General features: G+C 43.4%; 1 protein-coding gene across 1 annotated transcript in view; it reads left to right on the plus strand.

Annotated features, from left to right (window-relative positions):
* PSEN2 (presenilin 2) overlaps nt 1–26159 on the plus strand; it is a 354458-nt gene that overhangs the window by 161504 nt on the left and 166795 nt on the right. Inside the window, exon 4 of the mRNA XM_069234995.1 lies at nt 6111–6252. Within this exon, the coding sequence (XP_069091096.1) occupies nt 6111–6252 (142 nt within the window). The remainder of the gene's footprint in view (nt 1–6110; nt 6253–26159) is intronic.

Below are 26159 nucleotides of genomic sequence, written 5' to 3' on the forward strand. Positions count from 1 at the left end.
GCGGGTCCTGTGGCGTCTGCAACCTCACAGAGTCATCCAAAGTCATTTAACTTGGTCATACATATACCTGGATTCAAAAGTCACATTCCAACTGTAACTCCAAAACTGCATTTTCAGAATCACAGGTCCCTGTAATAAACAGTATATAGGCATGAAAACCCATGCAGTCAAGATCAGAATCATGGAACATCGTAGTGGTATTCATTGCAAGAACACCACTACACAGATCATTATGCATTTCCTTGAAACACAACACACTCCTGACGACTTACACTGGACAGTCTTGGAAGCACAACTCCAGGTGAACATGAATTCCTTATTTCTTAGAGAACAGAAATAGATTTTTCATTTAGCGACAGATAAAACAGAACTAAATGAAGATATCCCCAGGAGAGAGCTGACTGTTTGAGGATCAACTAGACCTTCCCACACGTCGCCTATATTAGTATAATAATAGCCTCTTTATGCTGTCTTGACAGAGGACAAGCTCGTCCCTATGACCCATCTAGACAGGGTTATAAGCACATACCTTTTTGGTGGGACAGTTTTGGGTGGTGTAACAATTGTGGTTACTGCTATGTACTTCAGGAATTAGTGCCCCAGTTTTATTATCACAATATTATCAGCTAAGTTCCATTGTGGGCAACCTCTAGCTGCAGCTTTTCCCTGTGATACTTTGTGATTGTCACATGAACCCTGATTTAGTGATGTCCTGATGTTGATTGTCCCTTTCCCTCAGAGTGTGCTGATTGCCAGTGAGTGTTTTCTTTGTCACTCATATTGAGGGTCTACACTCTGCCTAATATGGTAAGCTTCTTTATTATTGACCATAGGTAATTTTTCCAGTCGAGCATCACATTTTCCAGAATTGTGAAGTTTAATTACGTGTCTTATATGCTATATGGATGTGTTTTTGATTGTGTAACCACACTGTTTTGATGCACTTATGTAAGGCTTTGACCTACCAGCATTATGTGGGTGATAACTCCCCAGCGTGCACTTTTCATACTGTGTAGCATGCCTCTTTAGGTCCATATTACTCTGTGTTATTTTCTTCTCTTTTCAAGTCTGTTTTCAACTTTAAAAGTATACTATACACCAGTGTGGTTGTCTTTTGGGCACGATTATAATAATCCCTGCACACTGGCGGCCTAAAATTCACTAGTAGATTAGGATTTCTGTCCTGAGGAATTGCCCTGATCATTTCTGACATTAAATAGGCAAGAAACATGTTGACCTTCTCTGTACATATTACTTTCTGAGTCTGTTTGGATCATTGCATCCGTTGTTGACCTATGTTATATTATTTTTTAATCATAACAAGGGTACCTGTATATTAAATAAATAAGATTAGGCTACCCCTTAGTTATTTTTATCCTCACTTCACACCAGTCTACTCACATCACCACACAGAACACAGCACCTCACCCTTCACATCGACAAGATATAAAAGCACTCTCCGGCAAAGAGCCCCCTGGAGTAGCCTCGACATGAGTGTGCACTGAGGGCTGGCTGCTTTTCCTGTGCAGCAGTACACTCAGGGCACCTGCCGCAGTGGGTTTGAGGAGTCACACATTTCACCCTAACTTAGATCTGGCTCCCTAGGAACTCCAAAAATGGATAAGGCAGATGGCAAACAATGTCGGCTAACGTTTGATTTTCGGAGGAGTGCCAAACAACCAGGAGGGGAGGGCCCTCGAGCTGCAGAGCGGGAGGCACACCTTGAAGGCGACAGTGCTCCCCCAGAAGATATTAAAGCCCTGTTGCTAGACATGCGCTCAAGTCTATCTACCATTGACATTAAAATTGACTCTTTGACCCTAAGAATGGATGATATGAAGGAGCGTCTGGAGAAGCAGCACGCAAGACTGGCAACTGCTGAACTGCGCATATCTGACAGGATGATCACGCGCTGCGGGCTAAGATGAAGGCGATGCATGAGGAGATATGCTGTATTCAACTTAAGAATGAGGACCTGGAAGCCAGGTCTCGTTGAAGTAGCATACATATTACTGGCAGGCATTCTGAGATCCACTGCCATGGGGGCACCAAGGACTATCTGGAGAAATTGCTGCTGATCTTAATAGGAGCTGACAAATTCTCTAAGACATTTGTGATCGAACTGGCTCATCGCTCTCTGGTTCCCAAACCTGTGCCCAGGGCGCCACCTAGACCTATAATTCACATTTATATAATTATAGGGACCAGGATCAGCTATTACGACTTGCCCGGGAGGCTAAAGAAAACAGGCACAAGGGCATGCAGTTGCCTTTTTTATCTGGACTTTACTCAGTCAGTTCAAGATGCCTGGAAAAAGTTCCTTCCTATCAAAAAGAAGCTGCAAGAGCGGGCCTTCCATGTGCCAGGTTGTACCCTGCACGCCTTTGGGTTACGCCGAAGGGTAAGACCATGATATTCAAGAATCCCATCAGAGCACTCGCCTTTCTTCAGAAACTGTCACCACCATGAAAGAATGTATCTCCCCGGTAAACAGATGCGCCAAGCTCCTTGCTGGATGAGGTTGAGTGAGAGTTCGGGAGGTGCAGGTCTTCAGGATAGATAATCCCTGCAACGATGCAGCAATACGGTTTTGCAATGCTGTTATATGCCTAATGATTCTTATTATGTATTAATTTTTGGGGGCCATGTTTGCTGTAAGCAGGTAGTATCCTAGACATTTTAGATTTATAAATGTGGTGGGACGGTTTGTTGATTGAATAATGTACTGTGTTAAAGTGCGCACAATGTAACAAGATATAGCTTTGGCCATCCTCAGCTACATGGCACAAATTGAGCTCTTTTTTCTGATAATGTGTTTTTTCATTCCAGTTACATGCTCTTTTCTAGGACAGGTATTCACTAGGAGTTTGGGTGGTGGGAGGGATTGACCAGACCAGCAGGAGCCTGTGCAACGAAGACTGCAGCGTCCGCATATAAAAGAGGAGGCAGTACATGTATGGTGTGGCATGCAAGCAGAATTTGAAACTCCAATGTCAAAAAGAGATCAACTGTGATCGGGGCCTACCTGATTTGAGGAGGTGGGCAAAAAGCCCTGCCCATGTGTCAGCTAGCATTTGCCTTTGACAGCTCAATTGTTGTATGAAAAACCCCATCAGACCCATCAAGCAGGATATGACATTCAAGCAGGATTTGACACTTTAATGTCAAAAAGGATCCTCACAGTCTGTCCCTTCATATTATGTCAGGTTCATATGGGTCATCTTAGTCCATTCAGATAAGCCTGTTGTTTGCTTCTGGGAGCAATATCACACCTCATTCGCACACATTCAAATACTAATGACTGGGAGAGCAAAATGCTGATTTTTTTTTTTCTTCCAGGGACTTAAGGCAGGGCAAAGGTAACTTTCTAAATGTATTCTTTCCAAAATATTAAATACAAATCCAACTTTACATGTGATTTAGCTTGTTATAAATATTCTAAAATTTCCAAAAATGAAATATGTAACTGTTTCCTAGCTAAAGGTAACCTTTATTAAATGTAATATTGTATCCCTATGCTTTCCTGTCGAACAGCCAACCATATTACAGTGAAAATTGCTTTGTGACCTTTTTTACTTTAAAGACTTATTTATTTAATGCCTGTCAAAAAAGAGGTTATTTCAAGAGGTCGAATTTTCTGATCACATTCACCTTGAAATGAGCTTGCTTCATTGTGAGGGCTGGTTGGCCAGTCTTTTAGATTTCAGATATCTCTTTTTATAGTTCCCCCTTTATTTTCTTTGCTTCTATTTTTTTTATTTAATCTTTTCTTTTAAGGATACTATAGCTCCCCAGGCAGTGCTAACTGTCCCTTCGCTTAGTGCTAGTTTAATCAGCAGTGCACAGCATCCCATGTAGCTATAGTCTCTAAGCCAGGCCATCATTATGGGATTCTGTTGTCCATAGTGTTTAACTGTTTATGACTCCAAGATGGCTAACATTTTGGCTCTAAACATGGTGGACATCCTAGAACATTAAAATGAGTATAGACTATGCAAAATACCACTTCAAGACTGAAATCTTCTGCTGTGTTTAAGTTTGTTACTGCAAGCATATACCCGCTGTTTTTAGACGGCAACATGTTCTGTTATTTCTATTTGTATTCTTTACATTCATTTTGCTTATGTTGTTGAGTTTGTTTGTGTTTTATTGTGGTTGTATCAGAGGGTGAATGCAAGAATGAATCAGTGGACAGATCAATGGATGCATGAGTGCAAAAATGAGTGAGAGTGCATGTATGAAGTCATATTGAATTCCTACATTTATCAATGAAACAAAAAGCATAATCCACACTTATTGGCATTGATAATGATTGTTTAAGCTTTGGCTCATGCGTCACACTAGGGGAATAAATATTAGTAGTTAGTAGTAGTCTTCCCCTTCAGAACTGGCTGTAGTTCCTGTTGCTTTGTATCCAATTTGGAAACTGCCATTTATGTGCACTATTTTGCTCCTTTTTCTCACAATCTTCAAAAGATGAAAAACACTCTCTTCGTGTGCCTTGTGCAATTACTTTACATATGAAACAGCTCTTTAAATAATCTTGCAAGCTCACTGTGATTTTACATTACTACAGAAATGTTACCCCTGCATCATGGTTTTGGTTGAATACCTTCTTTTAAGACAAGTGTTGTCAAAGCCAATAGGTCTCACATTTGGGACCTTTTGGCTTTGCCAGTGGATTTTAACCATACTGTACAGCATCCACATGGCTAAAGAAAACAAATAAGAAAAAAAGGTGCTTTCATACAATGGCTGCATCGTTTTGCAGGCGAGCATACCACGCATGCGTGTGCCTACAAAATTATATGTGTTTTTTTATTTACTAAGTTAGATTATTAAATAAGAAAAAAACAAAGTAGCACAAGGTGTTTTCTTTTTTTAAAGCGCAGGTAAGGGAGCAACAGAGAGGATGCAAATAAAGGAAGCAATAGGAAGGATACGGATTAGGCAGCATCACATAGGACATGAGTTAGGGAAGCATCACAAAGGATGTGTGGTGGAGAATCACTAAAGGAATGGGTGGGGGAAAACACATGGAGGGCATCGGTGGAGGAGACCGCACACATGATGGGAGGAGGAAGCAACATGCAAGGCAGGTGCCAGAGAGAGCAAGGTGAAGCAGGCGGGAGAGAAGCAAACAAGCTAGAATGCAGTATGGTGGAGAGAAGTGTACAAAACTGAACGCACAATTTGGGGGCGGCAGAGGAGAGGCACAAGTGACAGAGACGCACACAGGCGACAGATGCAGACAGAGAGTGCAGCCAGGGAAGTGACATTCACGAGGGAGACTGCTGGAAAACACATGCACTATCAGGGAAAAAAGAGGTGCTTGAAAAGCAAGCAGTAGAACACAATAATGTGTCCCTGCTCCAAGGTAAGGGCAAACAACCAGAAGAGGAAGAAAAGACTACAGAAACTAACAAGTAAGAGCAACCAGATTAAAGTGATAGTAAATCCAACAAATGGTAAGCAGTCATTGTGCTTTAAGCCTATTGTAAACTGGCAGTAGGTCTTTTTGCCTTTGGTAGATGAGAACCAAAAAGTACAGATGGAAAAAATGCCATGACATGAACCATATATGCAGATGAACAGAGTACAATATGCTATTTATTATGATTGTTGAGGGAGGGAGGGAGGGAGCATCATGACTCACTCAAGGCTTCATTATCCCTCTCACTCCACAATGGTGATAAATATCATATCTCACTTCCTCATCTACACATATTGTATATCGTTCTGTTGAGTTTACATATCACAGTACGTCAACAATTTCTTAAATTGCACTCCTGAGTTAAACTCCTAAGAGCTTAGGTAATTCATCAAAGGAGCAAATAAATACTTTTCAAGCATAAAAAAATGATTATGCCAAAATAAAGATTATAAGAGTTTAGTTACCAAGTCCACAAGAAAATTCTTTCAGGATCCAACTACTACCAGTGGAGACAGTTACAGCAAAATAATGGTGGTGTCTCTTAGATTAGATGTAAAAACTAGTTTTGTTTGAAATGTTATATAACTTTTCTTGCATGATTGACTAAACTACAATTATATAATTCTAGGTATGCTACATTTGTACATTAACTTTAGCAAGGCATTTCTACTTCCAGAATTTACACACCATTTTCTGAAGATACCAACTCTGTCGGTCAGCGCCTCCTAAATTCGGTTCTCAATACAATCATAATGATCAGCGTCATTGTTGTGATGACTATCTTCCTTGTTCTACTGTACAAGTATCGATGCTATAAGGTGAGATGTTCTTTTCTGTCTTCACTGTTTTTATTTATTTTTAATGTCTTGAAAAAAGATGCCTTTACATTTTGTGTTTGGGCATCTGTTGATTATTCATGTCAAATTGTTCATGTGTATAGCTTCTTCATGTTCTCTGTGTCTGTCAAAGGTAAAGTTGATCATTAGGTGGAGCACACTTGCATCATAGTGTGCAAAATCAAATACAGGTTGTAGAAAACATATACTCTTGAACAGCAACATTCGTTGCCGAAAATGGGCTTCACTGTACCTTTTAGGCTAAAAGAGAAGGCACTGCAAAATTAAAAAAATGTATTACAAAGCCTTCATAAAAATAATTCTTATGCCATCCTCTCGTTCCTCCTTTCCTGTCTCTCATCCTTGTATTTCTGCTGTTCATATTGCTATTGGGATGCGTGGCATTTCTGCCAGTTTAACACAAAATCTAGTTCAGACACTAACTGCTCCCAACATTTGACCTAAATCTGAGGGGTGTAGAATTCAGAAAGAGTTGTATTATCTTTCTCTATATCTGGTTGATGGGCAATGTCATGAAGACTGTTACATGAGGAAGTTGACTAGGATTGCAACAAATATGAATTAACATCCTTTTGAAAAATAATGTAGCCACATATGCTTACCTGGGTTTAATGTAGGAGGCTGGACTGGCTTGTAGTGAGTACCAAGGGGTACTTACACCTTGCACCAGGCCCAGGTATCCCTTATTAGTGTAGAGGGGTGTCTAGCAGCTTAGGCTGATAGAAAACCTATGTGAGCCCGTAGAGGGTCGTTGGGACTGTAAGAAAACAGTGAGGGTTAGAAAAATAGCCCACCCCAAGACCCTGAAAAGTGGGTGCAAAGTGCACCTAAGTTCCCCAGAGAGCACAGAAGTAGTGATAGGGGAATTCTGCAAGAAAGACCAACACCAGCAATGCAACAACGATGGATTTCCAGACGAGAGTACCTGTGGAACAAGGGGACCAAGTCTAAAAGTCACGATCAAGTCGGGACTGGGCAGATGCCCAGGAAATGCCAGCTGTGGGTGCAAAGAAGCTGCCACCGGATGGTAGAAGCTGTGGATTCTGCAATAACGACAAGGGCTAGAAACTTCCCCTTTGGAGGATGGATGTCCCACGTCGTGAAGAGTCGTGCAGAGGTGGTTTCGTGCAGAAAGACCGCAAACAAGCCTTGCTAGCTGCAAGGGTCGCGGTTAGGGTTTTTGGATGCTGCTGTGGCCTAGGAGGGACCAGGATGTCGCCAATTGCGTGAGGAGACAGAGGGGGTGCCCAGCAAGACAAGGAGCCCACTCAGAAGCAGGCAGCACCCGCAGAAGTGCCGGAACAGGCACTACGAAGTGGAGTGAACCAGAGCTCACCCGAAGTCACAAAGGAAGGTCCCACGACGCCGGAGGACAACTCAGGAGGTCGTGCACTGCAGGTTAGAGTGCCGGGGACCCAGGCTTGGCTGTGCACAAAGGAAATCCTGGAAGAGTGCACAGGAGCCGGAGCAGCTGCAAAACACGCGGTTCCGAGCAATGCAGTCTAGCGCGGGGAGGCAAGGACTTACCTCCACCAAACTTGGGCTGAAGAGTCACTGGACTGTGGGCGTCACTTGGACAGAGTTGCTGAGTTCAAGGGACCTCGCTCGTCGTGCTGAGAGGAGACCCAGAGGACCGGTGTTGCAGTTCTTTGGTGCCTGCGGTTGCAGGGGGAAGATTCCATCGACCCACGGGAGATTTCTTCGGAGCTTCTAGTGCAGAGAGGAGGCAGACTACCCCCACAGCATGCACCACTAGGAAAACAGTCGAGAAGGCGGCAGGATCAGCGTTACAAGGTCGCAGTAGTCGTCTTTGCTACTTTGTTGCAGTTTTGCAGGCTTCCAGCGCGGTCAGCAGTTGATTCCTTGGCAGAAGGTGAAGAGAGAGATGCAGAGGAACTCTGATGAGCTCTTGCGTTCGTTATCTAAAGAATTCCCCAAAGCAGAGACCCTAAATAGCCAGAAAAGGAGGTTTGGCTACTTAGGAGAGAGGATAGGCTAGCAACACCTGGAGGAGCCTATCAGAAGGAGTCTCTGATGTCACCTGCTGGCCCTGGCCACTCAGAGCAGTCCAGTGTGCCAGCAGCACCTCTGTTTCCAAGATGGCAGAGGTCTGGAGCACACTGGAGGAGCTCTGGGCACCTCCCGGGGGAGGTGCAGGTCAGGGGAGTGGTCACTCCCCTTTCCTTTGTCCAGTTTCGCGCCAGAGCAGGGCTGGGGGATCCCTGAACCGGTGTAGACTGGCTTATGCAGAAATGGGCACCATCTGTGCCCATGAAAGCATTTCCAGAGGCTGGGGGAGGCTACTCCTCCCCAGCCCTGACACCTTTTTCCAAAGGGAGAGGGTGTAACACCCTCTCTCTGAGGAAGTCCTTTGTTCTGCCTTCCTGGGCCAAGCCTGGCTGGACCCCAGGAGGGCAGAAACCTGTCTGAGGGGTTGGCAGCAGCTGCAGTGAAACCCCAGAAAAGGCAGTTTGGCAGTACCCGGGTTTGTGCTAGAGACCCGGGGAATCATGGGATTGTCTTCCCAATACCAGGATGCCATTGGGGGGGCAATTCCATGATCTTAGACATGTTACATGGCCATGTTCGGAGTTACCATGGTGAAGCTACACATAGGTAGTGACCTATGTGTAGTGCACGCGTGTAATGGTGTCCCCACACTCACAAAGTCCGGGGAATTTGCCCTGAACAATGTGGGGGCACCTTGGCTAGTGCCAGGGTACCCACACACTAAGTAACTTAGCACCCAACCTTTACCAGGTAAAGGTTAGACATATAGGTGACTTATAAGTTACTTAAGTGCAGTGGTAAATGGCTGTGAAATAACGTGGACGTTATTTCACTCAGGCTGCAGTGGCAGGCCTGTGTAAGAATTGTCAGAGCTCCCTCTGGGTGGCAAAAGAAATGCTGCAGCCCATAGGGATCTCCTGGAACCCCAATACCCTGGGTACTTCAGTACCATATACTAGGGAATTATAAGGGTGTTCCAGTATGCCAATGTAAATTGGTAAAATTGGTCACTAGCCTGTTAGTGACAATTTGGAAAGAAATGAGAGAGCATAACCACTGAGGTTCTGATTAGCAGAGCCTCAGTGAGACAGTTAGTCATAACACAGGTAACACATACAGGGCACACTTATGAGCACTGGGGCCCTGGCTGGCAGGGTCCCAGTGACACATACAACTAAAACAACATATATACAGTGAAATATGGGGGTAACATGCCAGGCAAGATGGTACTTTCCTACAATATACCTGTAGCAAAGCTCTGTGAAGTGGCGACAAGTTGAAATATCTACTCTATAAAACACACACATAATTTAAAAATCCTTCATGGCCTTTGTGTCAAGTGAAAAGCAATGTCTTGTAAAAACCTGCATCACAAAGTGCTGGTGAACAGTATTAATGTGGTGGTCAAGGGGTGTATTCAGTAGGGCACAAGAGAGGGATATCCCTCCAAATCAGTACTAAATAACTTATCTTTCCTCCCCACTTGACCATTAAGGAGCCATAGTATGAAATATTACAAGGAAGAAAGAACACCTCCAACCTGTTTCCTAGACGTATGTTCAAATTTTGCTAGGTCCTCATGAAGAAGTTTCAAGAGTTGCAGGTGTCTAATGTCACTACATGGGATTGTAAGGCACTCATTTTGTCAAGGCTATGCACCACCATGGTATGAATGCCCCAGTATATAAAGACTTACTACCATAATGCCGCTGTAAACATTAACCCAAAAGTGCCCACTGTCGTGCCAAGATTGCCCATAATAGGTTAGGAATTTACAGCATTATATCACATAATGCATGTGTTGATTTCCCTATCACTTATTAATCTTGAAGGCATGCTTAGATTTGCACTACAAATTTTTGAGTGCTTGGCTAGATTTAAACTATCACTTAGACTTCTTGACTGAATTGAGACATTTAGGTTATCGGTCATTACTCCTGGGTGCATATTCATATTTGCATCACTATGGAGCAATCCTAGTGTGTGCTCAAATGTGCCCCATCATTCAATAATCATTAGTGCCTGGCTCATAATAGCACCATCCCTAACTAATCATCCGTATATGACCAGATTTGCAGCATCATCAATAGTCAGTGGATGCTGCTTTTTGCATAAATATGGCTGGGTCGCACAAAAGGGTGGGTGGAGAGGGTGCAGAGAAAACCAGATGAAGAGATACCTCATCAGCTGCCTGTTAGTGAAGCTACCTGTGGTCACCGTGCACCAATCCTCATATGTGATGCTCTCACCTGCTGTCAGGCCCAGAAGAAAAAAATTGAATTCCATGCACCAAATACTAGCACCAGAGCAGCAACCAAAAACCGCCCGAGCACTTGTGGGGTTCTTGGCAGTTTTCCACATACGGACTTTGGGGTCCAGCAGTCTGCACCCTCCCTTCTCAAAAACCATAGTCTGCAGAGACTCAGAGTGCCAGTTCACTTGTACCTGCACTGGGCTTCCTAGAGAGCAGTGGTGCCTCCTCTGATGAAGCAGGAGGACAATTAAATGATACAGTTGGCAAACACTATAGGGTTCTTGGGAAATCTGCTCTAAGACAGTTTCCACTTCAAGCAGGATGGACATAGCAAACCAGATCTTATGCTAGCAGGACCTAGAACCTCTAAGTATGATTCCCACCCATCAAACTGTGAGGTCAAAACTCAACAATTACAGGTAGAAAGCAAGTAGTCTCTGTATGACTCAACTGGTGTGCTAGACTGGTTGCTCGCCTATATGTTAGGATGCCTAATGCCAGAGACAAACTCTTTTGCTCTTTAACACACGGATCCTACCACGGTATAACAGGCAGACCCCGTATTTGGCTGTGGAGCAGCAGCAGATCAGAGGGGGAAACCAATAAAAAGCATTTGAAAACAAAAAGAACTAGTGTTTGGGAAAAGGTTGGATCTGGAAAGAGCCTTTGTGTTTATGATGTGTAGATGATAATTACACATAGGACAGGATGCAGTCTTTTAAGTTGTTGAGGAACATCCTGTTGCCTTCATCTGTGCAATGGAATCCTTGTTTTCCATATATTCTGTTCATATTGAAGTGTAAGTTGTTATGGTATACCGAGCCCATGTTGTTGTCTCAGAGGAACGTAGGAAAAGGTATATTGACATGTTTCCTGGATTTCTCCGTCTATGGACAAAATTGGGTTGACCACTGCCACTTGTGGTGTTGCCAAATGTTGGAAAACACCAAGGCAGTATGTTGGAAAAGTATCATTAACTTGCCAAAGGTATCTTTCATTAGAATTTTCAGTCCTACCCCAGTAGTTGTGCCTAAGTCAGTGTCACCACAGTGCACAATCTTGTAGTCTGGATGTTGCCAATCCGTAAGGCAGCAATTTATGCCACTTTAGCCCACTCTGACCAATCCAAGTAATTTCTACATTAGGTAAACCTATGTCCTTGTCAGTGCCACTCTTCTAGCACTCTCTCTGACCCAAAACACAAAACTATCGCCCACATTTCACAACACTCTGACCATTTTGGAGACAAGCAGGAACAGCACACAGGAAAAGGCTGCAGCAGAATGAGGCAGTTTTGATGATGAAAGGCAGTTATAATGGAGGACAGCATGTAAACTATAAAAGGACATATTTGATTACATGGAGATCTGTAAGAATTTAAAATTAGGTAGTGACTTTAAGAAAAAAATAGCTAACTCTGTGATTGGCTTTGGAAAAACAAGAAAAGGTTATGTTGTTTGGAATATGCTTAGAATTACAAACAGTCAAGCACACCTGCCACAGTTAATGTGAAGCTAATAAACTGTTGAGAGAGAGTCTTGTGAACATTTCACTTACTGGTAGGCAGAGACTTTTGCAAACATGGTTACTATGGAAACAGGTAAAAGAGTGTGAGGGAAGGGAACAAAAGAGACTGCATCGTGAAACTGGTGTACACAATTTGCTTAGTAGGGAGTGTATGCCTTGTAATTACCAATATTTTACAAAGTAAAATATAAATGAAAAGCATTGACAGTGGATTGTTGAATGCTTTTACGGGCTGTGGTGCAGATCCACCACGGACCACGTGAGAGGCCACACTGCGGGGGATCCCCACAAAAACCCACAGAATTGGGCTTCTTTACAAGGAACATGAGAAAGGTTAACAAATAGTTATCATTGAGAAGTGGTATAACAAATATGAAAGAGGAAAGGAAGTCTTTGATTTGCTAAGTAGAGCAGTATGAGTGAGAGTACAGTGGAAAGGGTAGCCATTATTGGTACTTTTCTACTGAGAGTGGAGGAGGATTGCCATATTTCTGGCTTGTGATTTGCAATGAAGAGAGATATTTACTGATATTTACTTAAAACTTGGACAGCAGCAAAGAGATCTTACAGCTATGTGAAAAAAGTATATGTAAAAAAACTTTGAATATATATAAGCTGAAAGAAAATGTATAGTTTCTTGAAACTACAGGAAGAGTCAAAACAAAAGGGAGGTTAGATGAGAACATATAAAATTGTGAGCATCAACAGAGGAAGAAGAATTACTATACTGAAAATATAATTGTTTTATTAAGCTAGTATGAATGAATGTGTTTGAAATTAGATGTGGGTGCTTGCTAATAGTATGTAATTTAATATTTTGTAATTTACACCCACTCACACAGTCAGGCAGGCACTTACACACCCAGTTACACTCCTACAAAAGCACTTATGTACCCACCACTTATATAAACATGCAGGGACTGGCACACTCAGTCACACTCCCAATAAAATCACACACCCATTTACTCACCTATGCTTCCACTTACATAGTCATTCACACACCCATGTAGCACTGCTTTACCCACTCACACATCTATACAGCCATTCATGTACCCAGAACTCAGACTGTCAGTTACAAACACACTTACACACCCATGCACCCAGTTATACATACAGTCGCCCATGCATACAGCCACTCACATACTTTTTTACAAAACGATACAGCCATTCACACATCTAGTCAGACAGCCAGAGAGGCACTTACACCTTCACACACACTGCACATATATATCCATCCCTTGCACACATAGGGCCTCATTACAACCCAGGCGGTCAAAGACCACCAGGGCTGTTTTGGTGATTGTACCGCCAACAGTCTGGCGGTACAATCTGGCGAATTACGACTGCATCGGTAGTGCCGCAGTCGCACCGCCAGGACCAGCGCTTTCCTGCCATGGTTGTCCCGGCGGTTTTAATCCGCCAGGGCATTGCTGCCCAGGGGATTACGAGTCCCCTTCCCGCCAGCCTGTCCATGGCGGTAGAGACCGCCATGGAAAGGCTGCCGGAAAGGGGAGTCGCAGGCCCCTGGGGGCCCCTGCACTGCCCATTCACTTGGCATAGGCAGTGCAGGGGCCCCCAGGCACAGCCCCACCCTGCTTTTCACTGTCTGCACAGCAGACAGTGAAAAGCGCGACGGGTGCAGCTGCACCTGTTGCAGCTGTTGCACCCGTCGCACAGCTGCAACACCGCCGGCTCCATTAGGAGCCGGCTCCAATGTTACAGCCGACATCCCCTCTGGGCCGGCTGGCGAAAACTATGTTTCCGCCCTCTGGCCCAGCGGGGATGTCATAATGCGGCCGGCAGGATTGTGGCCGCATAGGTGGCCGCTCAGCGGTAAAACCTTGGCAGGCGGCAGAGGCCGCCCGCCAAGGTTGTAATGAGGGCATAGTCATACACCCATAAACACAGCCATTTACTAATCCATACATCCTCTTACATACGCATTTAGACAACCATACAGTCACGAACATCCCCGTTCACACACCCACACAGCTATTTAAACATCCAGTGACACACCCATAGAGGCACTGATACTCACTCACATATCCGTTCAACCAATCATACACCCAGCCATCCACCAGTATAGCTTCTCATATACCTGTTTATACACCCATACCGAGACACTTACACAGCCTCTTACATACTGACATAACCACTTATCAGTCAATCTGTCAGGACTTCTAAAGTGCGGCTAATCACCCGACAGGGTATCCAGGCACTTGCAGGTCCCAGAGAAAGTAGTGAAAGCAAGGGAGAAGCAAGGAGCAGGCACAAAAAAAACAGAGGGAAAAGTAAGGAGAAGGCAAAAATGAGGAAAAAGCAAGGAGTGGGTACCCAAAAAGTGGAGGGGAAAAGCAAGAAGAAAGCAGTGGGAATGAGGGAAAAGCAAATGGAATGCACACAAAAAAACAGGGGAAAAGCACGGAGAAAGCAGTGAAAAGAAGGGAAAAGCAAGGAGAGGCACTCAAAAAACAGGGGGGGGGAAGCAAGGAGAAAGCAGTAAGAACAAGGGAAAAGCAAGGAGCGGGCATGCAAAAAGCTGGGGGAAAAGCAAGGAGAAAGCAGGGAAAAATGTGGGAAAAGCAAGGAGAGGGCACATAAAAAAGCAGGGGTGAGGTAAGGAGAAAGCTGTGAGAACGCAGTGAAAGCAAAGAGAAGGCACTCAAAAAAAACAAAGGGAAAGCAAGGAGAAGACAGAAGCAAGAACAATGCAGCCACATGGGCAGTGCTGAGCCCAGGAACCTTATGTAGCTACTCACTTGCTCATAGTATGTAATGTAATAGTATATATTGTGAAGGGAAATGTATTGCATATTTCTGTTTCAGATATTTACTTGTGTTTAGGTAGGATTTAAAGATGGAACAGTGAGGACAAATTTTAGAAATAACATTCTTTTCTCCTGAAGAGATATTGAAATATTTTCAAACGTTGGAGGTGGTAAGTCTTCTCCTTTGCCCTGCTCTTCTCTTTTATCTTCAGCAGAAGACATCTTAACTTTGAAACTCTCTTCTTTTGAAGAAAAGCCAGAAAAATGATGGAGGTCTGGGTTTGAGTCTGTCTCCAGAGAGATGTGAAACCAAAACATCTAATTTAGGGTATGGTTTGCACTGTGGATGGGTGGAAGCTTGGTGTCTTTAATTAGAAGTTGACATTTGGGTGTGTTCCAGAAATTGCTGCAGTTTCATAGTGGCATTGCAGCAGATACATGGATCCATAAAATCAATCCAAAAAAAGAGAAGGACTTGCTGTATTGCATTTATTTAAATTTTACATAAGTTACCTTGCATTGTTTTGTTAATATGTGCTTTTAACTGTTTAATAAGAATAAGTGTGTTAAGAAAATTGATTTATAAAGTTGTGAAAATGTATATTACTGAATTGAATGTATGAGTAATAAAGTAATAAATTTCATGTTAAAAAACATTGGTTACAGGGGTACTGTAGTTAGGAAAAAGAATTACAAAATCCTTAAAAGTTCACAGAAAAAACAGCAGTTACAGTGACGTTATAATTAGGAAGTAGCATTAAAAAAAATCCTTAGAAATTCACTGAAAAAAACAAAGGTTACAGGGACGTTATAGTTAGGAAATAGAAGTAAAACACCTTAGCAATTCACTGAAACAATCAACGTTTACAGGAATGTTATATTTAGGTTCAGATTGTACTCGCACTAAACCATAGAAATTCAATAGTTATAGTTATCTGTGTTAACTATAACTTATGCCCCGCAATGCACTGCTAATGACCACACATATCACATAGCTGATGACATGGTCAGTGACAACGCTGGTAACATAAATGATGACATCTCAAATGGCATTACTGAGAAAATCATCCAGTAAATTCTTCCTTAATGTAATTTTACGATCTTGCAAGAATCTCACAGAATCGTATTAAAAAAAAAGAGGGGTATTGAAAATCTAGTGCATATAATTTATACCTATTAAAGAAGGATTTGTTCAATTAAAATATAAATTCCATCATAAAACTATGCCCTTGGGAGACATTCATGAGCGTTAAGCAGCAAACACTGCCCCCTCAAAGTGGACATGGATTACCATGCTATGTATGTTAACATCTTGGCTCTCACGAGTGTCTCGTCAGAGTCATCAAGAAGGAAAAAATAAAATAGTATAAATAATATACATAATGAAAATATAGGGTTGCTCTGAAAAGAGCTTTTTTAATTCACCTTTTTGAACAGCTGTATTTTAGGTGCTTTTTAAAATGTTTAACTTCTTTGTATTTGGTTTTAAAGGGTACAACAAAAACAAGAAACTGGAACTAAAAACAAATATCCTTCAGAAAAAGAGGAGAAAAAACTAGACAAAATGTTTAAAAAAATAACTATAAAGTGGGCATTTATGATCTTGGACTGGTTTTTCCTGTGCAGCCCTGCTTGTCTCAGACGACAAAATGATCTGCTTGCAAAAGCAGCAAAAAAGGGCTTTATTTAAATAAGCAGAGTTATTATGTGCTTGATCGTTGAGTACCTGAGCAGGCACAGTGTCACCAGGTTCAAATGACGTGACGCCCCCTCCGGAGTTATCAAGCTCTGAGGCCCGGGCTAATTCAGCCCAAGCAAGGCACTGAGGGTGCACAGCTCTCAAACGTCACCACATTCCTGCGGTACTCATGCTGTCTTGCCTTTTCTGGCTGCCTCTACTGAGATCCTTTTTGCATATGACATATTTTGCAGATACTTTTTTCCCACCTGGCCTCATTTTAACAAAATTGCCACACTAAGGATCCTTGGGTAGCTTAGTTGTAGGAACAGCACTAGGCTGTTCATCTGAAGATGACATTCTGTTGACAGAAAATCAGTAATGTCAGAGAGCTAGCCAAAAAAAGGGCTAATCAGAGCAAAACCCAATAGCCAAATGAAGCAACAAGGAAGGAATCTTACGTTTCTATATAAAGACATCCTTTTGAACCAATCCCAATCCTTTCTTAGGATGTCTTTCCTTTCCTGGGCGTCTCGCAGGTGTCTCGCGAGAGGCTTGCAAGACTGTAAAAAATTTACTTTGTATCTCAAATGCAACAATACATCCACAGATTTTCTGCTTTAAACAACACTGTATATGTATTTATAAAAATATTTCAAATTCACTCAAAAAACAAAGGTTAAAGTAATGTTACAGTTGGGTGTTAAAAGAGGATCTGCTTTTATTTTTTTATTTTTTTTAAATCCTAGAAATGTACTGGAAAAACAAAAGGTTAAAGTAACATTATAGTTAGGTGAATTTGTTAGTGTGAACATTATTGTTTTGAACTTGAAAAAACACAGAAATTAACCAGTTATAGTTAGCAGCACTAACTGTGACTTGCACCCCCGCAATGCGCTGATTATGAGCTGTGACTTGCACCCTCGCAATGCACTCACATATGATATCCCTCATGACATGTTTTATGACACCATTTATGACATCACTCATGACTTCTCAAATGACATCGCTATTGACATTACTGATATTATACTACCTGAAGAAGGCGGAAGCTGAAACGTTGTAGTAGAAATATATTTTTGTTCTTTGGTGAGATCATCTGTTTGAGTCACTTCTTTCTTGGATATATATATAAATATATATATATATATATATTATATAATACTCCACGTTCCCATAGGAAATGTGTTTTTCCTTTCTGCCTAGTTTGGGCATGGAAAGATTCAGCATGATCCAGCAAACGGGGGGGCGAGAATAACTGTGGGTCTGAAATCGCAAAATCCCCAAGCATTTTCCAAAGACGTATTTAAGAAGCACTGCCGCAAGATCTTCTGAACAAAATTACACCAGATTTTGCAGTAAGCTAGATCTTGGTTCGCAGGGTGTGCTTTTTGGATTTGGTGTGAATTCTTTCATTAGTTTGTGAGAAATCAGGGTTCACATATAACTCTGTATTGAACAGTAGGGTCCACAGGAAGCTGAAGAGAGTGTTGCGGGTGCACCAGTTTAAAATTAGAGCACTCTGGTTGGCCCACTGAACTTTTTTTCCATTATTCCACCCTGCTTCTGTGGAAGTCAGATTGCCATGGGACTGAGCACATTGCTTGGCTGAAAGTGGCATCAAAATGTTTTTGCTGGCAGCCATTTTAGGACTTGGGATCTTAGTCTCCTGTTCTGAAGCTAAAATAAAATACCACAAGGGGCAGGGTAGGAATACCGTGCTCTAAGGTAACTATAATTCCTGCCCAGGCCATGCACTGCTATTTACCCCAAATAGTATACATCAGTAATGACATCTTCTATGACATCATTTATAATATAACTCCAACATTTGCAGTAAAATTATTGATGAGAAACTGGTGCATGGTGGGGGCGCGACTTATAGTTACCTTAGAGCACGAGGTATAGTGTCTTGAGATAAGTATAACTGTTTAAGTTCTATGGTTTTGTGTGTGTAAAATCTAGACCGAACTGTAACCCTCAAACCTTTGTTTTTATTATTTTATTTGTATTTAGATAATGTTACCAAGTGGCGGTCGCAAAAAAAAAAAAAAGCAAGCGCTGACTCCATCTAGATTTATAGCCGCCCGAGGACCACCACTTCTCTGGGACAAATTTAAAAACAAATAGAGGGTCAGTTTCGGGCCCCTTGCAGCCCCAGGGACCACCACCTCCCTGGGGCATAGATCAGCCTAGGTTGGGGGGAGGGCCTTGCAGCCCCCTCCACCAGAAAAAATAATAATAATTTGGCGGTGCCCTGGGGGATGGGGTCTCTGGGGCCAAGATAGGCCCTTCTCTTCCCCCAAAATATTGAATAGGCTGGGCTCTGGGGGATGGGGTCTTTGAGGCAGAGATCAGCCTGGGGAGGGGCGAGGCACCCCTCCACCAAAAAAATAAAAAAATTAGATGGTGCCCTGGGGACCGGGTCTCTGGGGCCAAGATAGGTCTCCTTCCCCCTCCCAAAAAATGTATAGGATGGGCCAAGGGGGTTTGGGATCCCCGAGTCAGAGATCTGCCTGGGGAGGGTGGCTGCACAACCCTCCCCCCCCCCCAAACAAAATACATAATTTGGCCACACCCCTGGGGATGGTGTCCCCGGGGCCAATATTAGCCTGGGTGTGCTGCGTGGTCCAGTCCTTCCTCAAAAATTTTTTTAGGCTGGGCCCCGATGGATGGGATCCCTAGGGCTGAGATCAGGCTGCGGGGGGGGATGGGGCCTGGGGGAAGGTGTCTCCGGGGCTGAGATCAGGCTAGTGAAGGGGAGGCCGTATGGGGTTGGGTTGTTAAGGCAGGGGCATGAGTTATAGTTACTTGAAAGAACTATAACTGCTGAATTTCTGTAGTTTTGTCTCACACAAACACACATATAATTTTAGATGGTGTAAATGATATAATATGAAACGATTTAAGTAGTACATGGAGAAGGAGCAAGTAATAGTTCATGTACTGTGGCTACTGAATTGAATACACTGTGTAAGGTGGAGAGTGCCTTATAATAATAGGAAGGTGTATAACTATAGCATTTCTAAAGTTTGATTTGTATAGAAAGAATAATGAAACTTTTGCTAACGATAACAAAGGTTTAATCTTTGGTTATTTCAGTGAATTTAATTAATACATTTAGTTAACTAAAAATGTGTTTCAAAATGTAGAGTCATTGAGTGGAGTCTCGTACAGTTGAGTCGAGGCGATAGTAATGAAGTGTCTGTCAGCCCTCCTATCTTTGCTATCTTTGCTTTAAGGTGGAATAATGCAATCGTATGGCCCCAGAATTTCCCTTTAACAACTGACTTTGAGTGAGTCTTAATTTTGGATGGATTAGACCAATACATACCCAAACCTAGGGTGCTCAATTGCCATTTGATAGATAGAATGGTGGAACTATTCCATAGGTTAACATCCTCCTCCAAGGCTAATCTTTATGTGGCAAATTCAGGGGTAGCCCTTAGTCTAACCTAGTGGTGTAAGGGTCTTAACTTGGCAAGGTCACTGATTAATTTGAGGCCGGTATTGAAGAACAAAGGGACAATTTCCTTTGGAAACCAACCCACTAAGATTCTCTACACGTCAAATATCTGCACTATGAGGAGCGTCTGACTGCACCTTTGCCCTGTAGATCTCAAGGACTGCAGACACTGATTTCAGTGTAGAAGCTTTATAGCATTTTATCACTGTTGAAGTGCTATGGAGCAAGGTAAGCTCTTATTTTAATATTTGGGCCTTCCATTTGATGGTTTTGTCACACCTCACTCCCAGATAGTCAAACTGATCTACCTGTTGGAGTTTTGTCCCACACATGAACACCCCCCCCCCCCCCTTTGAATGACTGATGGAGTTTTAGAGCCTAGATCTTGGTTTTGGAAGTATTTACTCCCATACCTCTAATATCTCAATATTCAACAAAACTGTTCAGCAGGTTCTGCAGCTCATATGGAGTACGGGAAAGCAGCACAGTATCATCCGCTAACAATAATGTGTGAATTGACAACCCCCTCAGCCTAGGACAATCATGAAAACAAGTTAATAAATGGTCCACCAAGTGATTAATATACAGGGAGAACAGGATAGGAGCAAGCACGCAACTCTGGCAAACGCCACAGGCAATAGGTATACGATCTGTGAGCTCCCCCCGACCCACTATCTCACGTGAACATAGTTCCTTTCATGGAGTCTAATAAGGACATCCACTGGACAGGCTTCAACACCCATACTGGCCAAAGTGGGCCACAGATGACATTTAGAGACCAGGTCAAAGGCAGCCCTCAGATCTACAAAGGCCATATAAAGGAGAGCGCCAGATATTCCATATTATACGATTCAGACGAAAGACCTGGTCAGTGGTACTCACTTTGGTGCGGAACCCTGCTTGAAATGGGGATAATATCCTACTCTCATCCAACCAGTCTTGTATTCTAGTTACAATTTCATCACAAAAAAACCTTCTGGAGGTTATCAATCAGACAGACCGGTCTGTAGTTACAAGGAGATGTTCTATCGCCCTTTTTTCAAATGGGGACTATTTCAGCACCTATCCATGAGTGGGGGATGCTGTCACCTGATAAAATTGTATTGGATAGGGAGTTAATATAAGGTCTCCATACACTATGGCCCTCATTCTGACCTTGGCGGGCGGCGGAGGCCGCCCGCCAAAGTCCCGCCGTCAGGTTACCGTTCCGCGGTCGAAAGACCGCGGCGGTAATTCTGACTTTCCCGCTGGGCTGGCGGGCGGTCGCCTTCAGGCCGCCCGCCAGCCCAGCGGGAAAGAGGCTTCCACGATGAAGCCGGCTCGGAATCGAGCCGGCGGAGTGGAAGCTGTGCGACGGGTGCAGTTGCACCCGTCGCGTATTTCACTGTCTGCGCAGCAGACAGTGAAATACATTTAGGGGCCCTCTTACGGGGGCCCCTGCAATGCCCATGCCAGTGGCATGGGCACTGCAGGGGCCCCCAGGGGCCCCGCGACCCCCCCCCTACCGCCATCCGGATCCCGGCGGTCCGGCGGTAGGGGGGGTCGGAATCCCCTCGGCGGCGCAGCAAGCTGCGCCGCCTTGGAGGATTCAATGGGGCGGCGGTACACTGGCGGGAGCCCGCCAGTGTTGCCGGTCCGACCGCGGCTTTACCGCCGCGGTCGGAATCCCCATTGGAGCACCGCCGGCCTGTCGGCGGTGCTCCCGCGGTCCTCCGCCCTGGCGGTCTTTGACCGCCAGGGTCAGAATGACCGCCTATGTGTCAAGCCATAAAGGCCTACTGGGACCTATCTGGGCCAGGGCGTAAAGAGTTGATGATGGCCATTAGTGTTTTAGCGAGGGAAAATCGGGGGAGTTTATCTTCATTTGCACTGGCTGTAAGATGCAGATCTATTTTGTTATTGACCATGAAAGAAGCCTTCTGGGGTTTCATTAAATGGTCCACCCATTGTTGAGGTTGAACCACATATTCAAAAGGACTAGGGGGTTATTGGATTGTGTTTTGTGAGAAACTTTGCCAGAATCATTTCTGATCTTTATTTTTGGAAGCTTCAATTAGGGCCAACCATTTTGAATCGATCCATTTCTTCTTAGCTGAGACAGTAGTACCAGAGATCACTATCAAGAAGAACATAGTAAATTCTACTCTGGCTAGCCCCTCTGGCAAAGGTTGGGGCAAGGCACTTATCTGACCTGATATGTAGACGCATAAACAAGTGGTCATGGTAAGGGACAGCAATTGAAGCGCAGCTGAGCACCATTAACTAAGCGTTTTAGCCTCCAATTTCTGGATTCCCCTTGCTTCATCTTCTCCCTCTGTAAATGCAGTTAATCTTTTGAGAGGCTCGAAGGTAGTATTAAAATCACCTGCAGTAACTACAGTGGATTTATCTGGGCACCAAATAAGATGGTGGGCCAGCAATTTTAGAGTTGATGAGTCTTTATTCCTGTGTGTGGAGCGATTGAAGATGTTATACCTTTTATCCCTACATCCATTCTGTCCACCAGTACACAAACCTAGAATATCATTGCTGTTAATGTTAAATCTTTTAACAGTGATGCCTGGCATATTTGTTATCCAAATTATTAGCCCGAGATAGAGGGGAATTGCCTTACAGGGGGCTGCCTTTATACTGTAATTTGTAATTTATGTACCCAAGCCTGAAGGTTTTTTCCAAAGCCCATGTACACCATTCAGGGTCTGCAAGGTCCCCTCTTACACCATTCTGTTATCTTCAGATTTAGTAATATCTGAAGTAACTTGGTCAGTTTATATCGGTATGGGGTCACATTGTGTTGGAACAACAATAGTGTGGGGATCAGGCATGACTTGTTTAGTTTGGGGCAATTGGAACATTATAGACTCAGTTGAATGGCTCAAAATAAAAGTGGGAGCATTAAAGTTTAAGATACCATCAACCAATGCAGAGGCACGAGCAGTAGAAAGAGTACTTGGGGAGGAAGACGCACTGGTGGAACAAGCAGAAGGAAGCCCTTCCTTCAGTCAATCTATTTCATTCAGGCAGGGTCTCTTGAGGTCGCTACCATCCAAAGGTGCTTGTGCCTCTTCTCTCGCTTGTACATTTGGGTCCTGTGCTTGTGGGGGACATACAAGGGAAGCAGCAGAGGCGGACACAATGTGACATTGGGTTGAAACCCTGAGGTGCTCTTAAATTGGATTATTGAGCCTATGGCGGGATACGTACGTGGGCCCAGGATCAATAAACCTTTGGTCAGCGAGGGGTCCTTCTTTGTTAGCCTAATTGCTTCCCAGTTCTTCATAGGATTTGCTAGACGTTGGGCAAAACAATGTCTGAATGTACAGTTGAAAGGCATGGTCTTTGGGATCTGGGCCAATGAGTCACTTTATTCACCAAGTATTCTGTGAATTCCCTCTGGCCAGGCTTGAGCCTTGGAACATTGGTCATAAATACTGAGGGGAGGTTACTCTGCCAGTGTATGGATGAAGGCCTGTGAACTGCAGCCTGGGGGAAGGTATTTTAATTCCTGACCAATGGTCGACTTGGGGGAGGGAAACATTATTGGCTGCTGCTAGTTGATTAGGAGGCTTGCGGATGCGGATCAAAGTGCAATAAATCCCTTGATTGGTCATGTACCCTCTGGATGTAACTTGCAGTGCGGGGTCTTTTTGGCCCTCACAAATACTACCCACCCTGCTTCGCTGATCAATATGAACAGTAACAATGTGATCAGGTGCAGTTCAAACTTAGGGCACTTTGGATGGGTTAGTAAATGGCTGTGGCCTATGGTTTTCGCCGCACGGTAGGATAGATTTTTACCAGCAGTCCTAACAATGATACCACAATTCACATGTTCCATATACGCAGGTCTTCAATTCTTTCACAAGACTTGCATTTGTCTCAGAAAGCTGAAGAACCCTTTGGCTTGTTTGCTTCAGAATAGCCTTCATATCAGCTGTAGACTTCCTTAATATGCCAATAGGTGAAATCATGTCCCCAAGGCTGTCAACTGACATACTTTTTGATAGAGGTACTGCAAATTGAGTAATTTGTGTAGTTTTTTCAGGTATCAAATCAGACAGTAGAGCGTAGCGGTTGGAGGGAGTAAGGGCTAGTTGTTTATCAGATAGTTCTTCCCAGGTAGATGGTTGTTGATATTGCTTTGGAGAGGGGGATGCTCAGCTAGCAACTTCTTTCCAAAAAACAAGAGCAACCCAAATGTTCACGTGAACATGGGTATAAATACTGCAACACAAAACAACTGTTCATGTGGAGCTCATTTAAAATCTATGTACAGTAAAGCAAAAGGTTCTGCACAGAATTAATCAATAATCAAGCTTTTTTTTTTTTATCCAGACAGTACGCATCCTGTCATGCATGAATCCGTGACAGAACACACAAACAACCAGTACATGTTGTCAATCAACATTGATCAATCCTCTTTAATTCGTAAAATCAATGCAGAAAAGGTAGCTTTTTTCATTGGTTGACGAAGTCAAATAGTGGTCCCAAGTGAGAGAAACCAAAACCAAAGCAAAAAGAGATTTCAGTTTCGTGAAATTTATTGGAACAGTTTAATAGACAGCCCCAATTGTTTGAAATTTAAATTTACACACGGGGTTAACACCTAAAAGGCAGACCTATGTGTTGTTAATTTCATAGAGGAAATTAACCTTGTCTTAAGAGGATTGATCTATGTTGTTTGACAACATGAACTAGTTGCTTGTGTGTTCTTTCATGGATTTATGCCTGACAGAATGTGTGCTTTCTTGATAAAAAAAAGTGATAATTTATTATTTCTGTACAGAAAGTTCTGCTTTACTGTACATACATTGTAAATGAGTTCCACGTGAACAGTTGTTTTGTGTTGCAGAGCTAATACAGTCCAGCGAGTTTGAAGCTACCAACCCCAGAGTGAGGCTAGTAATAATAGTGCTAGTTTTGCACTCTTTCCTTAGGAAAAAGTGTCATTATTTTGGACTTTGCGTCCTTTTTTCTTTTTTTTTTAAACAAATTTTGCTGGATATTGCGTAGCATTGTCTGTCATCATACATTTGTATAAACATAGAAAGCGATCCAGAATTAGCAAATATCTATCTCATCTCCTCTGAGTATGTCTAATCTCTATATACATATTGTTGAGGGAAGTGTTAGGTTGGATAACTCTCTTGTCAGCATGCTGAAATGAGGTAAGGAATAGTACCATCAACTCAACCCTTAACTGTCCCCCGTATCTCACCGCCCGCCTGCCCCCTACCCTGTTTAGGATTTTCTTAATGTGCCCTTATCTGTGTTGTCTCTTGATGCCTCACATGATACACAAGTTTTATATATCAGTTACCTATCCTATCTTCTGCTTCTGCTTTCTAATGGCTTTGTGGATGTAGTAGCACTTCATTGTGTAGCTGGTGTGTTTAGCTCAGTCCCATCCATGCAGGAAATCGAAGGCAAATCATGCAGTGCTATGATAATCTGCTCCCAGGTCTCCATCAACTCAGGGGAACCCCTTACCCGTCCAAGCTCGTTATTCAGCACTAATCTTTCGCTCTCTGCCCATTTCTTTAGCTCTATCTTCCAACTTTGGGGGTTGGGACCTATTGGGCTTTTCCAATTCTTTGTCAATTCCGGTTTGACTAGAATAAATGCGAGATCCTAGAATTTGCTACTTGCCTTATTCTTGGAAGTATGAGAAAACCAGTGTAGTAAGCAATGGGCTGGTGTGCATGCAACCTCGCGCTCAGTGATTTCTGCCACGCCTGTCACCAGTGTGTCCCAGTAGGTTCTCAAGCGGGGGCAGGACCACATCATATGTATAAAGTCTACAGCCACTTCCCCGCATCAGGGACGTTTTGCATCTAGTACATGGAGGTAGTCCTGTAGTCTTTTCGGGGTGAGATAGGCTCTCTGTATGACATAGAATTGTATAAGCTGAAACCTAGCGTTTCTGGAGATCCTCAGTGCCCTCTCCAGGATCTGGCCCCAGTCTCCATCCGATATTTGGGTCCCCAAGTCCACCCCCCATTTATGCCGTAGATCGTCAAGGGGGCGCTGCGCTCCTGTGCAGATTGCTCTATATATGCCCATAATGGCTCTTTGTGTGCCATCGGAGGTCAGTAGGTAGACGCTGGGTCGATGAGGGCGGGGCGCCGCGTTTCCCATCTTCCAGTGGGCACCGATGGTGCATAT

Source organism: Pleurodeles waltl, chromosome 5, assembly GCF_031143425.1.
Source record: "Pleurodeles waltl isolate 20211129_DDA chromosome 5, aPleWal1.hap1.20221129, whole genome shotgun sequence".
Classification (NCBI taxonomy): Eukaryota; Metazoa; Chordata; class Amphibia; order Caudata; family Salamandridae; genus Pleurodeles; species Pleurodeles waltl.